At 43.7% G+C, this 19,681-nt stretch overlaps 1 protein-coding gene across 1 annotated transcript in view; it reads left to right on the forward strand.

Annotated features, from left to right (window-relative positions):
* Nucleotides 1-19,681, forward strand: part of LOC311090814 (uncharacterized protein) — a 189,835-nt gene that overhangs the window by 20,922 nt on the left and 149,232 nt on the right. The window contains exons 10-11 of the mRNA XM_084126357.1: nt 1,999-2,169; nt 3,485-3,655. Coding sequence (XP_083982483.1) covers nt 1,999-2,169; nt 3,485-3,655 — 342 coding nt within the window. The remainder of the gene's footprint in view (nt 1-1,998; nt 2,170-3,484; nt 3,656-19,681) is intronic.

Here is a 19,681-nt window from a genome sequence, read left to right on the forward strand (position 1 = left end):
TGCTGACGGGTATCAGACAAACGAGGTGGGCGCCGTGGAACATTAGCATCATAATGATGATCATACCGTGGCAAGTCATTCTTACTACTATGTGGATCATTATACGAAGGGGTCGACATACCTGAATTAGACGGACTATCACTAAGCCTGCCTGTTCTCTTTAGACTGTCTGTAAGCTCCTCAATGAGATCTCGCTCACAACTGCGAACTGTAAGGAGGGATTCATCTCTATGTGGCACCAAAGGAGTATGTTCTGTCTGGCCAGAGTTTCCATCACCCTGAAATGACTCCTGCATACTAGTAGACTTTGGTGTAGATGACACCACAGCTCCTTCATTCGTAAGCCGTTGCTCAGATAATGAAACCTGGGAAGCTAACACAGGAGAGTTAACAATCATATCAGATATGCGTTGCATGTCCTGCCTCATTCGCCTGTTTTCCTCCCTCATTTCACGCATAAAACTAAGCATATCAGACTGCTCATCTGCAAATGCTAGCTGTTTCTGAGGATAGCTAACCTCATAGTCACGCAAATGTGTTGGTCGTCTTGTTTCTCTACGAGGACGTACAACCTCTGGCTCTATAGCTTCCTCACTAGTTCTGGACATCATCGCTAAGGTGGTTATAGATCCGGCTCGAAGGACCATAAAATGTATTGAAGGCTGTAGAATGCACTGATTGCTATTACGGTTCTAAATCACCTTAGAGTATTAATACACAATTAATGTCCAGTAACTAGTAGAGGAGTAAAGAAACCAGAGTCAAAGATCAAATTCACTCACTGTATTGATTGATACATTTTCTCACAATGTCAACAAAAAGGTAAATGTCACAATAAAACAGCGTAGGCCTACGTAAAATAAACAAACAATAAAAACAATGTGGTTATATTCAAAAGATACAATTATATTAAGAGAGAGCAACTAAGTGGTGGAAATAAGTAAGTGTACTCAGTTTCAAGAAGTCCCAAGTATTCCAGAGGAAGTCCACTTAAAGGAAGAAGGGTGCAGAAACGTCGGTCCTCAGACGCGATGCCGTCTGGTCCTGATAGGGTTAATATGATGATGCTCAAAAGGGCCTGTAGCTTCGTGTGCTGTGATGTTCATTGTGTGTTTGTGTGATGGGTTTGTGTGATTTGGTCAGCTGGACAAATGTAGATAAACATGTGTGGTTAGTCTGCAATGACGCACGTGCGAGTATTTACCACAGAAATCCAACAATCTCAGGAGCGATCACACAACATCAGCTGCCCATCACATATGAAATACCAAACTGCTCACCAGTTATATTATCGATCTATAACTTTATGGCTTTCTGATGCACCTTAACTCGTCTCGTTTGCTCACAATAACAACTCGTCCCGCACCACATCTCTTCTTTCTTTCCTCTATTGCCGCGTGTGTGAGATCTCGCGTCATTCTCACAGAACTCGCAAGACTTCCGATTCAAACCCCGCCCACTCGTCAAACTCAACACTTGAATGGAACAATGTAAAACTATAATAACAACATAAATATAAAATGACCATGCCCTTTTGCACAATGCTAAAACGCACATCAACCGATCACTTGTTTAGTGTTCATGTAAACACTACATTCAGATTCGCCAATCGGAATGAATTCAGTCCACTTGAAACAAAAGGTGTGCATGTAAACATTGAATGGTGACTGTTGAAAGCAAAAGCCGAATCCCAGACATTTTGGTCGATCCCGGCCAGACATGTCCGGGAAAAAGAGGATGTATGGTTACCCCTACTACTAAGCTTTCTCCACAGAGCAAGAGCATGTTTGCTTAGCTTAAAAAAAAGATGGCTTTTTTCCAGAAAAAAATACATAAATCTCTCGTCTCAGGGGGATATGAGTGAGGGAATCACGGTCATTCGAAAATACTACCGGGTTTCTTCTGATACAAAGCTTCGGTGAAGTATCCCTGTAATAATGGATTCACTGCTAAAGTGATCTGAACTGAGAAAGTAAAGTGTGTCATTGTTCTCTACAGGTTGAGTTATTGTGGCGTCACAGAAGAAGGTTTTGCTGCTCTGACTTCAGCTCTGAGATCAAACCCTGAACACCTGAGAGATCTAAGTCTGACTGGGAATAAAATAGGAAAATCAGTGAATCTGCTGTCTGATGTACTACAGAATCCTCACTGTAAACTGGAGAAATTAGAGTAAGATAATTTTTGACTCTCACACATGAATCACAATGTAAAGTATATTTGAAGTGTTCAGCCTCTTTCTGCTGCTGTGAGTTCAGATTATTGAGCTGTAAATGATTGAACACGTTTTACATCATCAATCAATGACACGTTTGGTGATGTGAGCTGCGTTACACGCGGGATTGAAATGGTGGCTACAGAAATCTCTAATGTTTATTTTGGTCATGGCTTGTCTTGAAAAACGAAGACAATGTGACGTTGTTGTAGGAGAAGTCACACTGCAGGACTGAGAGTCAAATCTTCAGACACTGTCAGAATCTCGTCGGAGGTAAAATTTGATCGCAACGGTCATTAATCGGCTGTCGGTGAACATATCAAATAGAGCTGCACGATTAATCGCAATTAACATGAAATCCCGCTTAAAACGATTTTGCTTATTGCTATTATGAAATTGCAAAAGCTGCGATTATTTATTATGTGCAGCTTGTCAGTGACGTACGGCTCTGATCAGTAGTAAACGCTGCTCCATCTGAAAGCACTGCGAGTTTGAGTCGCTTTTAATGTGCATTTTAAAAAGCAACACACATCAAACATCTTTCCAAACATGAGAAGCATTTATGAACCTCTTGTCCAACAAAACAAAACATTTCATAAATCAAAGTGTTTCAATCTTCTGTTTATTCAGCTACAGATAGTATGATGCCCATAGGGATTTCCTAGAATGATGTGTGTTATCGTTCTTCTGCTGCAGGGCATATTTAGTGTGTGTATGTGTCTGTGAGACGCCCTCTGGTTTTCAGATCGAGCAGCATTTACTACCAATCACAGAGCCGTACTTCATTTACAAACTGGGCATAAAATTATCGCAGCCTTTACCAGATCATGTGCGTTTTAATTTTGATCAGTCGTGCAGCCCTAATATTAAACTAACGATCAAACACTTCAGATTTTGGCCTAAGATCAGAGGAAACTTTTAGGATTTGCAAAATTTGTCTCATATGGCCAAATCCTGGCCAAAATTGCACAGTGTGTAGTCGGTTTAACAGTAAAACTAGCCTTTGTTGTGAAAAGTGTCATTTTTGAAAGCAGATTTTGCATAGGACTGAATTTTAATATAGTGCAAATAAGAGATTCTTTTTCCTGATTAAATGATACATTAGATGTTTTATGATCATGTTTTGTGACATTTTAGATCTTAATCTAATGATCCCTCAAACATATATTAATTTGTGCTTTAAGTTTGAACTTTCTCTTTAATAATGGATTCACTGCTAAACTGATCTGATCTGAACTGAGAGAGTGAAGTGTGTGTCATTGTTCTCTACAGGTTGAGTAATTGTGATCTCACAGATGAAGGTTTTGCTGCTCTGACTTCAGCTCTGAGATCAAACCCTGAACACCTGAGAGAACTGGATCTGTCTGGGAATAAAATAGGAAAATCAGTGAATCTGCTGTCTGATGTACTACAGAATACTCACTGTAAACTGGAGAAAATATGGTAAGATCATATTTGAGACTCACACATGAATCACAATGTAAAGTATATTTGAAGTGTTCAGCCTCTTTCTGCTGCTGTGAGTTCAGATTATTGAGCTGTAAATGATTGAACACATGAGCTGATCCTCAATAACATGAAACTGCAGGACTGAGAGTCACACTGAAATACACACTTTCACACACAATCAACATTTCAGTCTCTTGACTTTTAACAGACTCGAGCTCAACACCGTCAGAACTGAGAAATGAAGAACATGATGGATTTATTCTTGCTGTTAATTATGTTCATCTTTCTTCATTGACACTTTCTATAGTGTTGTAAAATGAAAACAAACACACACAAACACACTAATTGACACTCTATACATATTACATAGTACAGATCATCTCTGTTATGTATGGTAACCCTCGTTCCCTGAAGGAGGGAACGGAGATGTACGTTGTGACTGACAGAATAGGAATCTCGCTAGAGAGGCCAATCTACTTCGAGTGAAAATAAACGAGCCAATGCACATTGGCATGCAATCATTTGCATTAGCTGTTCAGCCACGCAGCGCTGGTATATAATGAGCAGAAGGTGCGATTGCACTTCAATTTTTGCTGAGGAGCTGAGCCGATGAGCTGGCTGCCCCGGCGGGTCATAGCAGATGTGGCGACGGGTCGTACGTCTCCGTTCCCTCCTTCAGGGAACGAGGGTTACCATACGTAACTGAGACGTTTCCTATCAGTCGGTCACTCTCGGTGTACGTCGTGACCAACGGATAGGAATCCCTACCAAAGCGCCACAGTTGCTGACCACATCCAGCGCCCCGTGCAAGCCGCTTGCCCCTTCTTGCCTGGAAGGACGATAGGAGATGGCTTACAGGCTCCTATGGGAAAGGGAGGACAGAGGCGGGCCTCTCAGTGCTTCTACCCGTTTAGGGTTAGAACACGGGAGGAAACCGGCTCTACACATAGGCTATAAAATCTAGTGAACGTGTTAGGTGTCGCCCAGCCCACAGCTCTACAGATATCTGTTAGCGAGGAGCCACGTGCAAGCGCCCAGGAGGATGCAACGCCTCTCGTGGAGTGAGCATGCAACCTGAGCGGGCAGGGCACACCTTGTGTGCGCCAGGGAACAGATGGTGAACCTGCAAGCGCTGCCCCTAGAGGAGGCAGACCCAGCCCTGGCTTTGCTCTGTTCCGTTCCCTTCTGCTGGCCTCTGTAACAGACAAAGAGCTGGTCTGAGATCCTGAGACTTTGAGTTCTGTCCACATACATACGTAGAGCGCGAACGGGACAGAGCAAAGCCAGGGCTGGGTCTGCCTCCTCTAGGGACAGCGCTTGCAGGTTCACCATCTGTTCCCTGAAGGGAGTGGTAGGAACCTTGGGCACATAGCCAGGCTGGGGTCTCAGTACAACATGGTTGTCACCCGGCCTGAACTCTAGGCACGATTCGTCGAACGAAAATGCCTGCAGGTCCCCTACCCTTTTGATAGAGGCCAGTGGCACAAAAAGGCTCAAAGAGAGCATCCTGAAGTGCTCGAAGCACCAGGGAAAGGTCCCAAGAGGGTATGGAGGGGTGACGAGGAGGGTTCTCGCCCCCCTAAGGAACCTGACGACCAGGTTGTGCTTTCCCACTGATTTGCCATCTGTGTGGTCGTGATATTCCGAAATAGCGGCAGCATGTTCTTTGAGGGTGGAGGGAGACAGCCTTCGCTCCAACCCGTGCTGCAAGAAGGAAAGCACGGACCCTATCGAACATCTTCGGGGGTCCTCTCGGCGAGAAGAACACCACTCGATGAACAGGTTCCACTTTAAGGCATATGCACGTCCCGTGGACGGCGCCCGTGCAGAAGTGATAGTGTTAAGTACCTCTGGGGGTAAGTCTCCTAGAACCTCCGCATCCCGTCCAGGGACCAGACATGGAGTTTTCAGAGTGTACGGATGCGGGTGCCATAGGGTGCCCCGTCTCAGAGTCAAAAGGTCCTTCCTCAGAGGAATGGGCCAGGGAGGGACTGTCACGAGGAGTTCTGGGAACCAGGTCCGGGTGGGCCAATAGGAAGCCACCAGAAGGACCTGCTCCTCGTCCTCCCTGACTTTGCACAGGGTCTGCGCAAATAGGCTCACTGGGAGAAACGCATATTTGCGGAGGCCCCGGGGCCAGCTGTGTGCCAGTGTATCCGTGCCGAGTGTTCCCTCGCTCAGGGAGTAAAACAGCTGGCAGTGGAAGGTCTCTGAGGAGGCAAACAGGTTTACCTGAGTCTCCCCAAACTCTCTTCAGATCAGCTGAACCGCCTGGGGGTCGAGTCGAAATTCTCCCGGGAGCACAGCTCATGACAGCTCGTCGGCCACACGGTTGAGCACACCGGGGACATACATGGCGAGAAGCAACCTCAAATGCTTCTGACTCCAGAGGAGGAGATGGTGGGCGAGTTGCGACATGCGACGGGAGTGTAGACCACCATATCGGTTGATGTACGCAATGGTCGCAGTGTTGTCCATACGGACCAGCACATCCCTGCCCTGTAGTGGCCTTTTTAAGCGGCTCAGAGCAAGACGTACTGCTAGCAACTCAAGGCAACTCAAGGGCCGTCCACAGCCCTGACACTGCATGCCCGTTGTACGTGGCACCCCAGCCTGTGGCAGAGGCATCTGTGAACACCAAAGCATGCCTGGACACCTGTTCCAAGGGCACTCCTGCCCGCAGGAACGAGGGGTCTGACCACGGGCTGAAGGTCTGGCGGCACGCCGGTGTGATTGTCACCCAGTGAGTGCCGTGATGCCACGCCCATCTCGGGATTCGGCCGTGAAGCCAGTGCTGAAGCCGTCTTATATGGAGCAGCCTGAACAGAGTTACTGCTGCTGCCATATGCCCCAGGAGCCTCTGAAAATATTTCAGTGGGTCCGCCATCCTGCCTTTGAATGTGTTTATTTTTATTTTTATTTATCCTTTATTTTACCAGGATAGTCCCATTGAGATATAAAATCTCTTCTTCCAGGGAGTCCTGGCCAAAATGGCAGCACAGAAAGTTTCACATAAACAACATACAAACATAAAACTCAGAATCTTTCATAAAATTTTGTCCAGCACTCAAAATAACAACACAAGCTACTTAACCAAACATACACACGTTTCCCTTAAATTGGTCAATAAGAGATTTTTAAAAACTTTTAAAGAGGGGAGTGCTTCTATCATTATTATACTCTGCAGCTCATTCCATAACCAGGGAGCATAGGAAGAGAAGGCAGTTTTACCAAGCTCTGAACGTACTCTAGGAACCTTTAAAAGCAATTTAGCACTAGCTCTAGTGCTATAAGTACAGGTATAATACGATAAAAGACGACAGATATAAATTGGTAGTTTTCCTAACAATGCCTTAGCAATAAACATCAACATGTGTATTTTTCTCCTTTGAAACAAAGAAGTCCAACCCACCAATTCGTACAAGGTACAATGATGAGTGCGTGAAGAGGCACTCGTCACAAAGCGCAAGGCAGCATGGTATACACAATCTAACTTTTTTATAGAAGATGAACTTGCATGCATATAAATCACATCACCGTAATCTAATACGGAGAGGAAACAACTCTGAATAATTCTCTTTCTTGCTTCAAAAGGAAAACATTTCTTTAAACGAAAGAGGAAACCCAGTTTTGGTCTAAGCTTTTTCAAGAGATTTTCAATATGTACATTAAAACCTAATTTTTCATCTAACCATATGCCTAAGTATTTATAACAATTTACTCTTTCTATACAGTCCCCTTCTAAAGTTAAAATCGGGCAATCTGTTTTAATGGAACCACGGGTGAAAAGCATATAATTTGTTTTTTTTTGTGTTTAAAACCAATTTCAAATTTGACAATGACAGTTGCAAAGACCGAAAAGAATCTTGCAGAAACTCTATGGCTTGGTTCAAAGAATGTGCTACTGTGTAAATGATTGTGTCATCAGCATATAGATGAATTCTAGCTGGGGTTATCCCACAACCTATGTCATTGATATAAATAGAAAATAAAATTGGTGCTAAAACAGAACCCTGTGGGACACCTTTTTTAATTGTTTGTTCTGCTGATATAAAATTTTCAACTGAGACACATTGAGTTCTTTCAAATAAGTAATTATTAAACCAGTTTAGAGCTGTTTCACTAAAACCCACACAACTAAGTCTCTGCAACAGTAGTTTATGATCTACAGAATCAAATGCTTTGGAGAGATCTACAAATAAAGCTGCACAATGCTGTTTACTATCCAAACTTTCAATAATATCATTAGTGACCAGCATGGCTGCAGTTATAGTACTGTGACCTGATCTAAAGCCTGATTGAAATTCATTTAAAATTTTATTTTCAGTTAAAAACTGTTTTACTTGATCATTTATAAAAGATTCAAATACTTTTGCCATCACTGACAACCTTGAAATCGGACAGTAATTATTCATCTCAGATGGATCACCACCTTTTAACAAAGGTAGAATCATAGCTGATTTCCATGCACGAGGAATAACATTTGATTTTAAACTTAAATTTAAAATTGAAGTGATGGGCTCTGTTATAAGATCTGCAGCAATTTTTAAAAAGTAAGGCTCTATTTTATCAGATCCCGCTGATTTTTTACAATCCAAATTTGATAAGGCTTTATAAACTTGTGTAGCTAAGATAGGAGTAAAAGTGAACAGCTGAGGACAACACGAAGCGTTTGCCACATTGCCTTCTACATTATGCTCCTTTAAATTACTGTAATCTGTAGTTAAGTCAGCATTGATAAAATGGTTGTTAAAAGCTTTTACAATATTATCTTTGTCCCGTATTACGCTCTCATTTATTTTTAAACAGTCCGGCAGACTGGTGGAGTTTTTTTTACCACCAATTGATTGGGTCAACTTCCAGAAATTAGTCGGATTGTTCAAATTTTCATTCATCATATTTATATAATAGTCACATTTAGATTTTTTTACCAATTTTGTACAATTATTTCTTATTGTCCTATAATTTACCCAATCCATATTATTATTTGTTTTCTTTGCTTTAGCCCATGCATTATCTCTATTTTTTATAAGAGAAGATATTGACTCATTAAACCAGGGATTATCTCTACTTCTTACTCTAAACCTTTTAAAAGGTGCATGTTTGTCACATATAGTCAAAAAAGTACATTTAAAATACTCCCATGCCATATCAACATCGGGTATCTGTGAAACAACATATAAATCACTATTATAAATATCTTGCAGAAAAGCTTGATCATTAAAATGTTTAAATTGTTGTTTTAAAATAAAACGTGGTTTACTCCTTGGAATCCTGCAATTCCTTACACATACTATTGCACAGTGATCACTTACATCATTACAAAAAACTCCAACCGCAGAGAATCTATGAGGAGCATTAGTTAAAATAACATCAAGTAGCGTGGATTTAACTAGATCTTTATGATTTAACCGGGTGGGTAAATTTATCAATTGATCCAAACAAAGAGAGTCGCAAATACCCTTGAGTGGGTCAGACATTTGTGATAACCAATCCCAGTTTAAATCTCCGAGTAAAATAAGCTCTGATTTAGTCCAGTTATGGAGAAGGTCCGTAAGTGAAGTAATAGCTTCACTTGAAGCCGAAGGGGGACGATAACATCCAACAACGATGATATCTGGACCATTAACAAAAACTAATTTAATTGCCAAAAGTTCAAAACAGTTTGGTTTGCTGATGGATAATATACAAGTGCAGTTTAGCTTAGACTTAATATAAACTGCAACTCCACCACCTTTTTTTGTTCGATCCGATCTAAAAACATTATATCCCTCAATATGTATCATAGTATTAGGAATTGACTTATTTAACCATGTCTCTGATAAAACAATAATGTCAGAGTTCGTTGAATCAGCCCATATTCTTATTAAGTCTATTTTGTTTACCAGACTGCGTACATTGAGGTGAAAAAGACGCAAACCATTACTAGACTTGAACTCAGCAGGAGTTTGAAGCTGCGCAAGTTCTGGGCCTGGATTAGGATGGATATTGCCCGATATTAAGAGCAAAAGAAAGACCAACCAGCTCTTCCGTGCTGCGCCGGCTGTCGAACTGTCCGTATAGATGAACGTCGCATAGGGAGACAGCTTTCCATTTCCACGCGCCCACAAACATCGCAGACCTCTCGATTCATCCCTCAGAATAAAAGGCGCCCGACCAAAAAGGCACCTCTCAACCCAAGGCCTCATGACAGGATCTCCACCAACCGGCTCCAGGGAGGTCACAGTGTTCGGAATAATCCACGAATACGGTGCAGATGTATCTCTCCCCTCATTAGCATTTAGCACGCCGTCCATAGGGATCCACAGCATCAGGCAGCCGAGCAGATAAACAAGTGTAAAATATGCCCTCATTTTGGCAATGAATTAGTGATGGTAATAATAATAATGCAGATAGGAATCCAAAGTAAGCCTTAAAACAGTCTTTGATGTCCTTTTAAATTGGAAAGAAGCAGAGATCAACAACACACACACTACATACAGGCAGCCATTTTGGATGTGTTGAAGCAGTTCAGCACAGACTGAACACATTCTTCTGTGAGGCGCGCTGTCTGTGAATCCAACTCCATACCGAGAAAAGAGACCCTCTGCACGGGGGAGAGTTTGCTCTTTTCCCAGTTGACCTGAAGACTCAACTGGCTGAGGTGCCTGAGCACGAGGTCCCTGTGTTCACATGACTGATCTCGAGAATGTGCTAGTCCCCCCGAAGGGCAGGACCTTGTACTGATATGCTCGACCCTCGAACCCAAAGCACAGAAACGGCCTGTGTCGAGGAAGAATCGAGACATGAAAGTACACGCCCTTCAGGTCGATCGCTGCAAACCAATCTCGGGGACGAATGCATTCGAAAATATGTCTCTGCGTGAGCATTTTGAACGGTAGCTTGTGGAGACTCCAATTCAAAACTCGCAGGTCCAAGAAAGGTTGTAACCCACTGTCTTTCTTGGGTACAATGAAGTAGGGACTGTAGTACCCTGACCTCATATCGGCTGGAGGGACTGGCTCTATCGCGTCCTTCGCCAGTAGGACTGCGATCTCCACCTGCAAGACATGGGCATCGGCTGCTCTCACTGTAGTGGAGTGGATGGCCCAAAATTTGGGGGGACGCCGGGCGAACTGAATCGCATAGCCGAGCCTGATGGTCCAAATGAGCCATCGAGACGGATTTGGGAGAGCTAACCAGGCTCATAGAGACCGCACAAGCGGGACCAAAGGGACCGCAGGCGTACCCGCAGTGGGGCAGCGAGGTGGAACACAGGGACGCGGGAGGCTCTCTCTGGGAGGCGGTCTGTAGCGATCTCTGAGTGTGCTGTGCAACACTTACCTGGTTCCATGGGGCATGAGGCGCAGGAGGCAGCTTGGATGCATTCTCGAACTGCATGCTGCTGCCCGCTGGCGATAGAAGGAGGCGGATGAGAGTGGTGAGGATTCTCTCCTCCCACTGCTCTCCGGGCCCTCTTCAGACCCAGGGATAGAGGAACTGCTCTGTTTTTTTTGTTGAGAATTTGGGTACCACTGCGACTCCAGTGGTGGAACAGAATTTTGACTCAAAAGATTAATTTCCCAGCCCTCCACCGGGAGAGAGCAGCTCCGCCCATCTCCGGGTCACCCATCTCAAGAATGATTGTTTCACCGACCACTTAAACAGCGGCTGAGATGGGTGGTGTCATCCTCCTGTGACGGGCACAGTAGAGCAGGCTGTGCCGGAGGGTTTTTTTTTTTGCAGGGGATGACACCCTTGGCGATGAGTAGACTGTAGGACGGCCCACGAGGCACTCTGGTTGTACGTCGGGGGAAGCGCTGCTTCAGTCGATTGCAGTCTGCTACTGACTGCGGAGAACTGCTGGGCCACCTTGTGAGATGGGAGCATCGAGAAAGCATACTTTGACAACCTCTCACACCTCTGCAAGGATGGCCAGGGGCGCTTCTGGACCATCAAGGTGGACATCGTCTGACCGAGGGCCTGCGCTGTGACTTGAACACGGTCAGTCGACAAGCGCAACTCAACCCTGAACTACCCTCGTGCAATAAGAGTGCCTTGGCCTCGCATGCAAGGCAGAGGTGGCCTGCCAGAGGCACAGCCACCACACCATCGAGGGTAGTGAGAGAGGTGAAAACTTTTATGCACAATTTGGCACTTTTGGTGTTCCATATTTTGGCACCAATATAGCTCCATACTGCTAAGTTTTCAATGCACATTCGAGAAAGACCCGGGAAAGCATGGCTGTCAGCTCTGAATCAGCATAAGCACACACACTATTACAGTGGGAACTCAGCATCATCCTCATTTCCAGAACAAAACAGCCCCTCTCTCCGATGCAGCAACGGCATCTGTCCTCAGCTGGAGCCCTGAATGAAACACTAGGTTCCCCTTTTTTTTCTTCTTTTTTTTTTGAAGGGCCAGCAATCCCATCCAGAAGCTGCACAGCTTGTGATGTGCTAAAACGTTAGGGGCCCTAGGGGGTTGGTTCCCCGAAGGAGAAGCCCTCAGCTCTCAGATCACCCAAGCTATTCTACTGAAGTAAACCTCTCCTGGTGGCCACAACGCAGAATAGACAAGGGGACCGCGCACCTAGAGTGCCGAGCGATTGCTGGGTTGCCGTGACAACCTGTGCTGCAGCCCGGCAGCTCGACGGCACACGACATGCTGAGGAGCGAGAGACCCATTGGGCAGGGCAGGGCCGGAGTGGGTAATCGGGAGAATCGGGAGAATTCCCGGTGGGCCGCTTCACTTTTGGGCCGGTCGAGGTGTTTTTTTTTTTGTTTTGTTTTTTTTCTTCACATTTCAATGTCACGTTATTGCATTAGGCTACACACGTTTCGCATTCTGACACCGCAGCGCGCAGCCTCTGCATGGGTTGTACCATGTGAGGGAGTTCTCCCCTCCCCTCCTATAGAGTTGGTTGGGTCCATAGCCCGTCCTTTCCAAAACTTTTTCTCAGGTAGGCTACCGCGGCACCGCTGGCGCCTACCGATAGCTGTGCCGGCCCTACCGTAACGGTACGCATCAGGGAGGATGGATGGGAGGAAGAGGCCAGGAGGTATGGAAGCTTTGTTTCAGCCACAGAATAAAACATTTTAAAAGATAATTGCGACTTTTTATCTCACAATTGTGAGTTTACATCTCGCAATTCTGACTTTATTTCTCAGAATTGCGAGATATAAAGTCAGAATTGCGTGAAATAAAGTTGCAATTGCTTCTTATAAAGTCAGAATTGCAAGATATAAAGTCAGAATTGCGTGAAATAAAGTCGCAATTGCTTCTTATAAAGTCAGAATTGCAAGATATAAAGTCAGAACTGCGTGAAATAAAGTCGCAATTGCTTATAGCCTAGTCAGAACTGCAAGATATAGAGTCAGAATTGTGTGATATAAAGTAGCAATTGCGTGTTATAAAATCAGAATTGTGAAATATAAAGTCAGACCTGTGTGAAAAAAAGTCGCAATTGCTTAAAGTCTAAGTGAATAATTATTTAACCTTTAGGCTACATTATTTTTTAACCCATGGTATTAATATAAACTACACAATAGTACGAGCTGAACTGTTGCTTCATTTATCCAATTTAGAAAAAGTGCTAATTTGGAATTCCACCATGGAAAAAGTGGGCCGGTCTTGGGCCTGAAACTCCCGGGCTGAAAAGTGGCCCCACTCCGGCCCTGGGGCAGGGCAATTAAGATTAGTCACAGACACCATAATGCACTTAAAAATATACTGGCAGAAATGCTGACAACAAAATAGGATTAAAACTATATATGAATCACTCGTTGAATATAGTTAATGATTATAAAACTTGATTAGTACTTGTTATAGGAATAATGTAAAAACTCAAAAGGATATATAGATATAGTGAAGAGACAAGGAATTCTGACCCCAACCTTCAGGCGAATCTAGAATCTTCCCTTTATGTCGTCACCTCCCCTTTCTCTTCTTTGCCCGCAAAGAGAATTTGGTCTGCCCATGAGAAAATGAGCTGCGCGAGCGCGATATTGTTTTTTCCTCAAGAGACATCATGGCTTGCAAACGAGCGAAGCATGGCAGTTGCTCAGTGTTTGGATGTACAAATGAACACAAAAGTATTTTTTTAGTTCCTTCATCCGAGCCTCTGATGAACCAGTGGGTTATGTGAATTTCTGATGTGTAATTGTTCAAGTTCAGACAGATAATCTTTCTCTCAAAATCGTTCAATACTGTTTATGCATCAGTAAATCAAGCCAGTGACTAAAATATCAACTTCACATCGTTTCTCTTGGTAGGATGAAAATAATCTTATTTAACCTGTGATTAAAATATATACAGAAAGTGTAGCATCCAGTCAATATTGAGAAGGCCAGAACTGATGGTTAAAATGACTTTTATTGCCGTCCGTGTCATCAACCAACGTAAGAGCTGAGTATAAACAAATAAACCATACATTACCATCACATTTCGAACGTTACACAGCTCATTACATTAGTTTCAATCCGATAGCATTACCAAATTATACATTTTACGATAAACATTTCAAGTAACTCAAATATATTTCTCATTAACTCTACCAACCTTGTTCCCCAATTGACCGAAGCTAAACTTTGTAGTTTTAACTGTTTCTCCGTGGCCTTTTACTGTTTTTAACCGTGAACCTTTTCAGACCTTCCTTTCGTCCTTTGCGCCGTTCGCCAGTTTCGTTTCCGTCACCATACTTCCGGTTTCTTTGGTTATCAAAATAAAAGCCCGATACCGTAATAATAAAACATTATAGCGTAGCTATAATCAAAATAGTGCTTAACTACTCTGTTGGTCTTTACACTCCCACCAAATTATTTGCTGTTACACACATAAAAACACAAATAATTTCTCCAAGTTACTTAACCAGAATACAGAAATAACCTTGTAAACATGTTACAACTGTAACTTCAACATTTCAATACACTTAAGCATTGTAAATTTACCTTTCACTATCTTCTAGTAGCAGAACTAACTTATGTACTGGACGTTCTACTACAGACATTTTGTTCACACGTTGACCCCTTTTGGTAAGATTTCTGTCTGCAAAGCCTATTTTGACCTTTCTGACAAGTCCATCGGTATCTTTTACAGTGTCCAAGATTCGTCCAAGTTTCCACTGTGATCGTGGTTGCATTTCATCCTTGTCCATTACTATGTCGCCTATTTGCATGTTTCTTTTAGGCTTGTGCCATCTTTGTCTGACCATTATGTTCTGCAAGTACTCCCCTTTCCATCTGCTCCAAAATTGTTCGAGCAAGTACTGTACTTGACGCCATCGTTTTTGTGCATATAAGTCCTCCTTAACGAACTGTCCTGGGGGAGGCAGATGTGACAAGATGATTTGGAGTTAGCGGCTCCAAACTGTTTGGATCGTTGAGACTGTCTGTTGTAAGGGGGCGGCTGTTTACTATAGCAGCTGCTTCATACAAGAAGGTTCTGAGTGAAGAGTCGGTGAGTCGACCTGGTGTGAGAGCCAATGTTGCATTAAGAACGTTCCTTACAGTACGTATCTGTCGTTCCCATACTCCACCTGCGTGACTAGCATGAGGTGTGTTTAGGACAAAATCACATTGTTTTTCTGCAAGGAAGGTCGTCAGTTTGTCAGTGTCAATTTCACCTTGTGCTGCACTCAGTTCGTTTTTGGCACCTACAAAGTTAGTACCCTGATCGCATTTTATTTGTCTGACAGAGCCTCTTAGAGCGATAAAGCATCTGAGTCCATTTATAAAAGTGTCCGTTGATAGGTCTTCTAACATTTCGACATGAATTGCACGTGAATAAAAGCATGTGAAAAGGAGGCCATACCTTTTATATTCTTTCCTTGCTTGTTTGGTCAGGAACGGTCCAAAAACGTCCATACCACAGTATGTGAAAGGTGGAGAGTGTTCAATTCTTTCTGTGGGTAAGTCTCTCATTTTTTGTCCTTCCACAGGTCTCCTTTGTTTCCGACAAAACACACACTGGCGAATGTAGGATGCAACCGTTTGACTCAACTTTGGAATCCAATAGCCATTGGCTCGTATCTCATTCATCGTGAAGCCCTTTCCCTGATGATTGACCCTTTCGTGGCAGTGAGCAATTATCAGTTTTGTGACGTGATGTTCTTTGGGAATGATTGTTGGATGTTTAAATGAGCTGGGAAGAGATGAGTGATGGAGCCTTCCTCCCACCTTAAGCACATTGTCCTTGTCCAAGAGAACATCCAAGTTGTACATTTTGTTGCTCTTTGGAAGTTGTTTGCCTTTGTTTAATGTCTCTATTTCATTTTGATATGCTTTTCTTTGTAAATCTTTGATGATCACAGTTTCTGTGTTTTGTCTTTCAGTTACAGTTGTGAGTGTCTTTGATTTGTCTTTGAGCACGTATCGTCTGAGACGTGCGACTGCGCTGACTGCACGGGACCAGGATGAGAACTTTGTGAGCCGGTCACAAAGGCTTGTATGTTCAACCGTTTCTGTGCTTAGTGTCTGTACCTTTCTCACCTCTGGGTCTCCTACTGTAAGTACAATGGTCTCTTTTGTTGGAAGCTGTATTTTCTTTTCCCACAGGAAGTGAGGGCCTGTGAACCAATTAGATGAGAGCAGTTCATTTACAGATGTGCCCCTGGATGCCATATCTGCTGGGTTTTTGCTGGTGGGCACATAAAACCATTGTTGCAGTGAGGTACTGTTGCGGATTTTCTGCACTCTATTAGCAACAAACGTGTGAAACCGCCTTGCATCGTTGTTTATGTATCCTAGAGTGACCTTTGAGTCTGTCCAGAAGAACTCCTCAACATTGTCATAAAGCAGTTCCTCTCTTAGCGTGTTACTTACAGCGACTGATACTGCGGCTGCGGTAAGCTCTAACCTTGGGATCGTGGTGACCTTTGTTGGAGAGACGCGTGCTTTGCCCATGATGAAGGTACAGTGGACATCTTCCCTTTTGTTTATGAGTCTGAGATAAGAACACTGTCCATATCCTGTGGTGCTTGCATCAGAAAAGTGGTGTATTTCTCTTTTTACCACTTCTCCAAAATCTGCAGGAACATAACATCTGCTGATTTGCACATTTTTTAGATTGTGTAGATCTCCTTTCCAGCACTCCCACCGTGGCTTAAGATGCTCAGGTAGCGGGTCGTCCCAGTCTGTTCCTTGACGACACATTTCTTGGAGAATCCCCTTTCCCTTGAGCACATAGGGAGCAATGAAGCCAAGGGGGTCGTATATTGCTGCGACTGTGGACAAGATGCCACGCCTGGTTGGTGGTTGGTCTTTTAGTGTGATGTTGAATGTAAAGCAATCCTTCTCCACATTCCAATAAATGCCAAGTGCTCTTTCTGTCTGTGTTTCATTAAACGTCAAGTCCTTTGTTCTTGTATCTGTCGCATGCTCTGAAGCTGGAATGCTTTTTAAAACTTCAGAGTTGTTGGACACGAATTTGTGTAACCTTAGTCCACCTTTTGCACATAGTTCGCGTGCTTCCTTTGCCAGTCGTATAGCATCCTTTACTGTCTCTGCGCTGGTGACTCCGTCGTCTACATAGAAGTCTCTTGCTACGAACTGTGAGCCAACTGGATATGCAGAACTGTTCTCTTTGGCTAAATGTTTGAGTCCATAGTTCGCACAACCGGGTGAAGAAACGGCGCCAAAGAGGTGTACTGTCATCCTGTACGCTTGTGGTTGGCTATTCATATCTCCGTCTTTCCACCATACGAAGCGCAAGTAGTTGCGATCATTTTCTTTGACTTGGAACTGGTGAAACATCTTTTCAATGTCGCACATTAGAGCTACTTGGTGCTGTCTGAAGCGCACAAGCACACCAGTTAGGTTGTTGATCATGTCAGGACCGTTCAGTAAATGCTCGTTAAGACAGGTACCTTTGTGCTTCGCAGAGCAGTCGAAGACCACACGCAACTTCTCAGGTTTCTTTGGATGATAGATGCCGTGGTGCGGTATGTACCATGTCTCTCCGGGCAGTCCATTATCGTCAGTCTCTTCGGCATCCCCTCTTTTGATGATGTCGCTCATGTATTTCATGTAGTCCCTTTTGTATTTTTCATCTTTCATGAATTTGCGTTTGAGCTGGTTTAGCCTGGTTTCAGCGAGTTGTCTGTTATCTGGCATTTGTGGTCTTTCTTTAAATGGTAATGGCATTTCAAAATGTCCATTTTCAGTCTGTGTTATGCCATGCTCGAGTTTCTGAAGGAATACTAAGTCCTCTTGCGACACAGTCTTTTCATTCCCGTCAGTCTCTTTGAAATCTCTCTCCAAAGCACGTATTGCATCTGCTGGAGTGGAGGGAGGGATTTCTTTAACAGTGATTCGGTGACAGAGACTGCTCGCCAAATCTGTTTCGTTGCATGGTGTCGAGTTGCCAACTATGCTCCATCCCAAATCAGTATGAATGGCATAGGGCTCATTTTCTTTGCCTAAGATTACTTGTTTGGGTGCGAGAGCTCTAGGACAAGTATAACCTATGAGGAGACTTACTTCACAACTGAGGAGTGGAGGGACCTCGTCTACAATCGGTAGCAAGTGACTCCACTGTTTGGCTGTTTCACATGTAGGTATGTGTTCTCTGTTAGCAGGTATGTAATCCTTTGTGTATGCAGTGGGGAGCTTTATGACTGTGGCTGAGTTATAACCTCTCACTAAGAGATCAGACACCTTTCCACTGCTTACAACTGCATTTCTACCCATCATAGTAGTTAGTTTCAGCTTTACTGGACAAACATCTGCCTGCAGCTCATGTGTGACATCCTGATCAATGAATACAGTGTCGCTCTGTGTGTCTAATAACGCATAGACCAGTTTTTCCTTGAGTGGGTTAGTGGTAGTTGACAGCCACACTGGAACTATCATTGAGGTGCTGACTGACTGTTCAGATCTGGCGACATTAAGTGACATGGCTGTTGCTGTTTCAGGTGAGTTACCTTGAACCGCGTTGTTTGTGCTCACACGTGTTTCTCTTTGCAGACCGTTCCTGTATTTCTCATCATGAAGACATGTTGGGTGTCGCTTTGTACAAGTTTCACAAGTGAGGCGGCGTTTGCAGTCCTTAGCACTGTGTCCTTGTTTTAGACAGCCATAACAGAGTCTGTTGTCTCTCACATGTTTCTTTCTGTTTTCTAGAGACATTTTTAAGAGGTCAGGGCACTTGTGAAGTTGATGGGTGCCTTGGCACATTGTGCATGGATAGCTGGTAGGTGTTTTTGTTATTGTCCTTTTATCACTTTGTTCAGTTGTGTTTGTGTTAAATACACTTGCCTTGTTTCTTTTGATTTCCTTTGTGTTCCTTCTGTCGCTGTTTGTTTCAGTGCCGCGAAGTGCATGAATGGAGGTGACTGGGTTGCAGGCGACTTCAGCTTCTAATGAGAGGAAGGAGGCAAAGGCAATAAAACTTGGAAACTCACCGCCCTCCATTAAAGTCTTTGTTACCTGCCTGTTCCATCTCGCATTTATCCAGTCTGGTAGTTTGTGCAACAGTTTTTGGTTTTCTTCGCTGTCATTGAGTATTTGTAGCCCCTTTACATGAGGCATTGCAAGCATGCATGCATTTATGAAATCTGCAAATGCCCTTAGTCCATCGGCATCTCTAGACTGCACTTTAGGCCAGTTTGATAGCCTTTCTCTAAATGCCTTCTGAATCACGAATGGCTGGCCGTACCTTTGGTTTAGTTTGACCCAAGCGTCATTGTATGCCTCCTCATCGTTTCTAAAGAAGGTCCCTTCAAGGCATTTTCGAGCTGGGCCCGTAACATATCTTTTCAAATAGTACAACTTGTCTGATGCTGAGATGCCCCTTTGTTCAATCAGTGATATGAATGTGGATTTCCATTCAATAAAGCTTATTGGTTCGCCACTAAACACTGTCGGTTCTGGCGCGGGAAGTCTGTTCAGTTTAATGCTGTCCTGCACTGCTTGAGCTAGTTGAGTGACACTAGGGGGAGCTGTTTGCACAGGAATGAAAGAGAGTGCTGGTGTGGGCTGTTTGGGTGTGAAGTATGGGCTCACCTGTTCACCTTTAATTGACTGTACATCATCCACCTGTGAT

Source organism: Abramis brama, assembly GCF_963993115.1.
Source record: "Abramis brama genome assembly, chromosome: 10".
NCBI lineage: Eukaryota > Metazoa > Chordata > Actinopteri > Cypriniformes > Leuciscidae > Abramis > Abramis brama.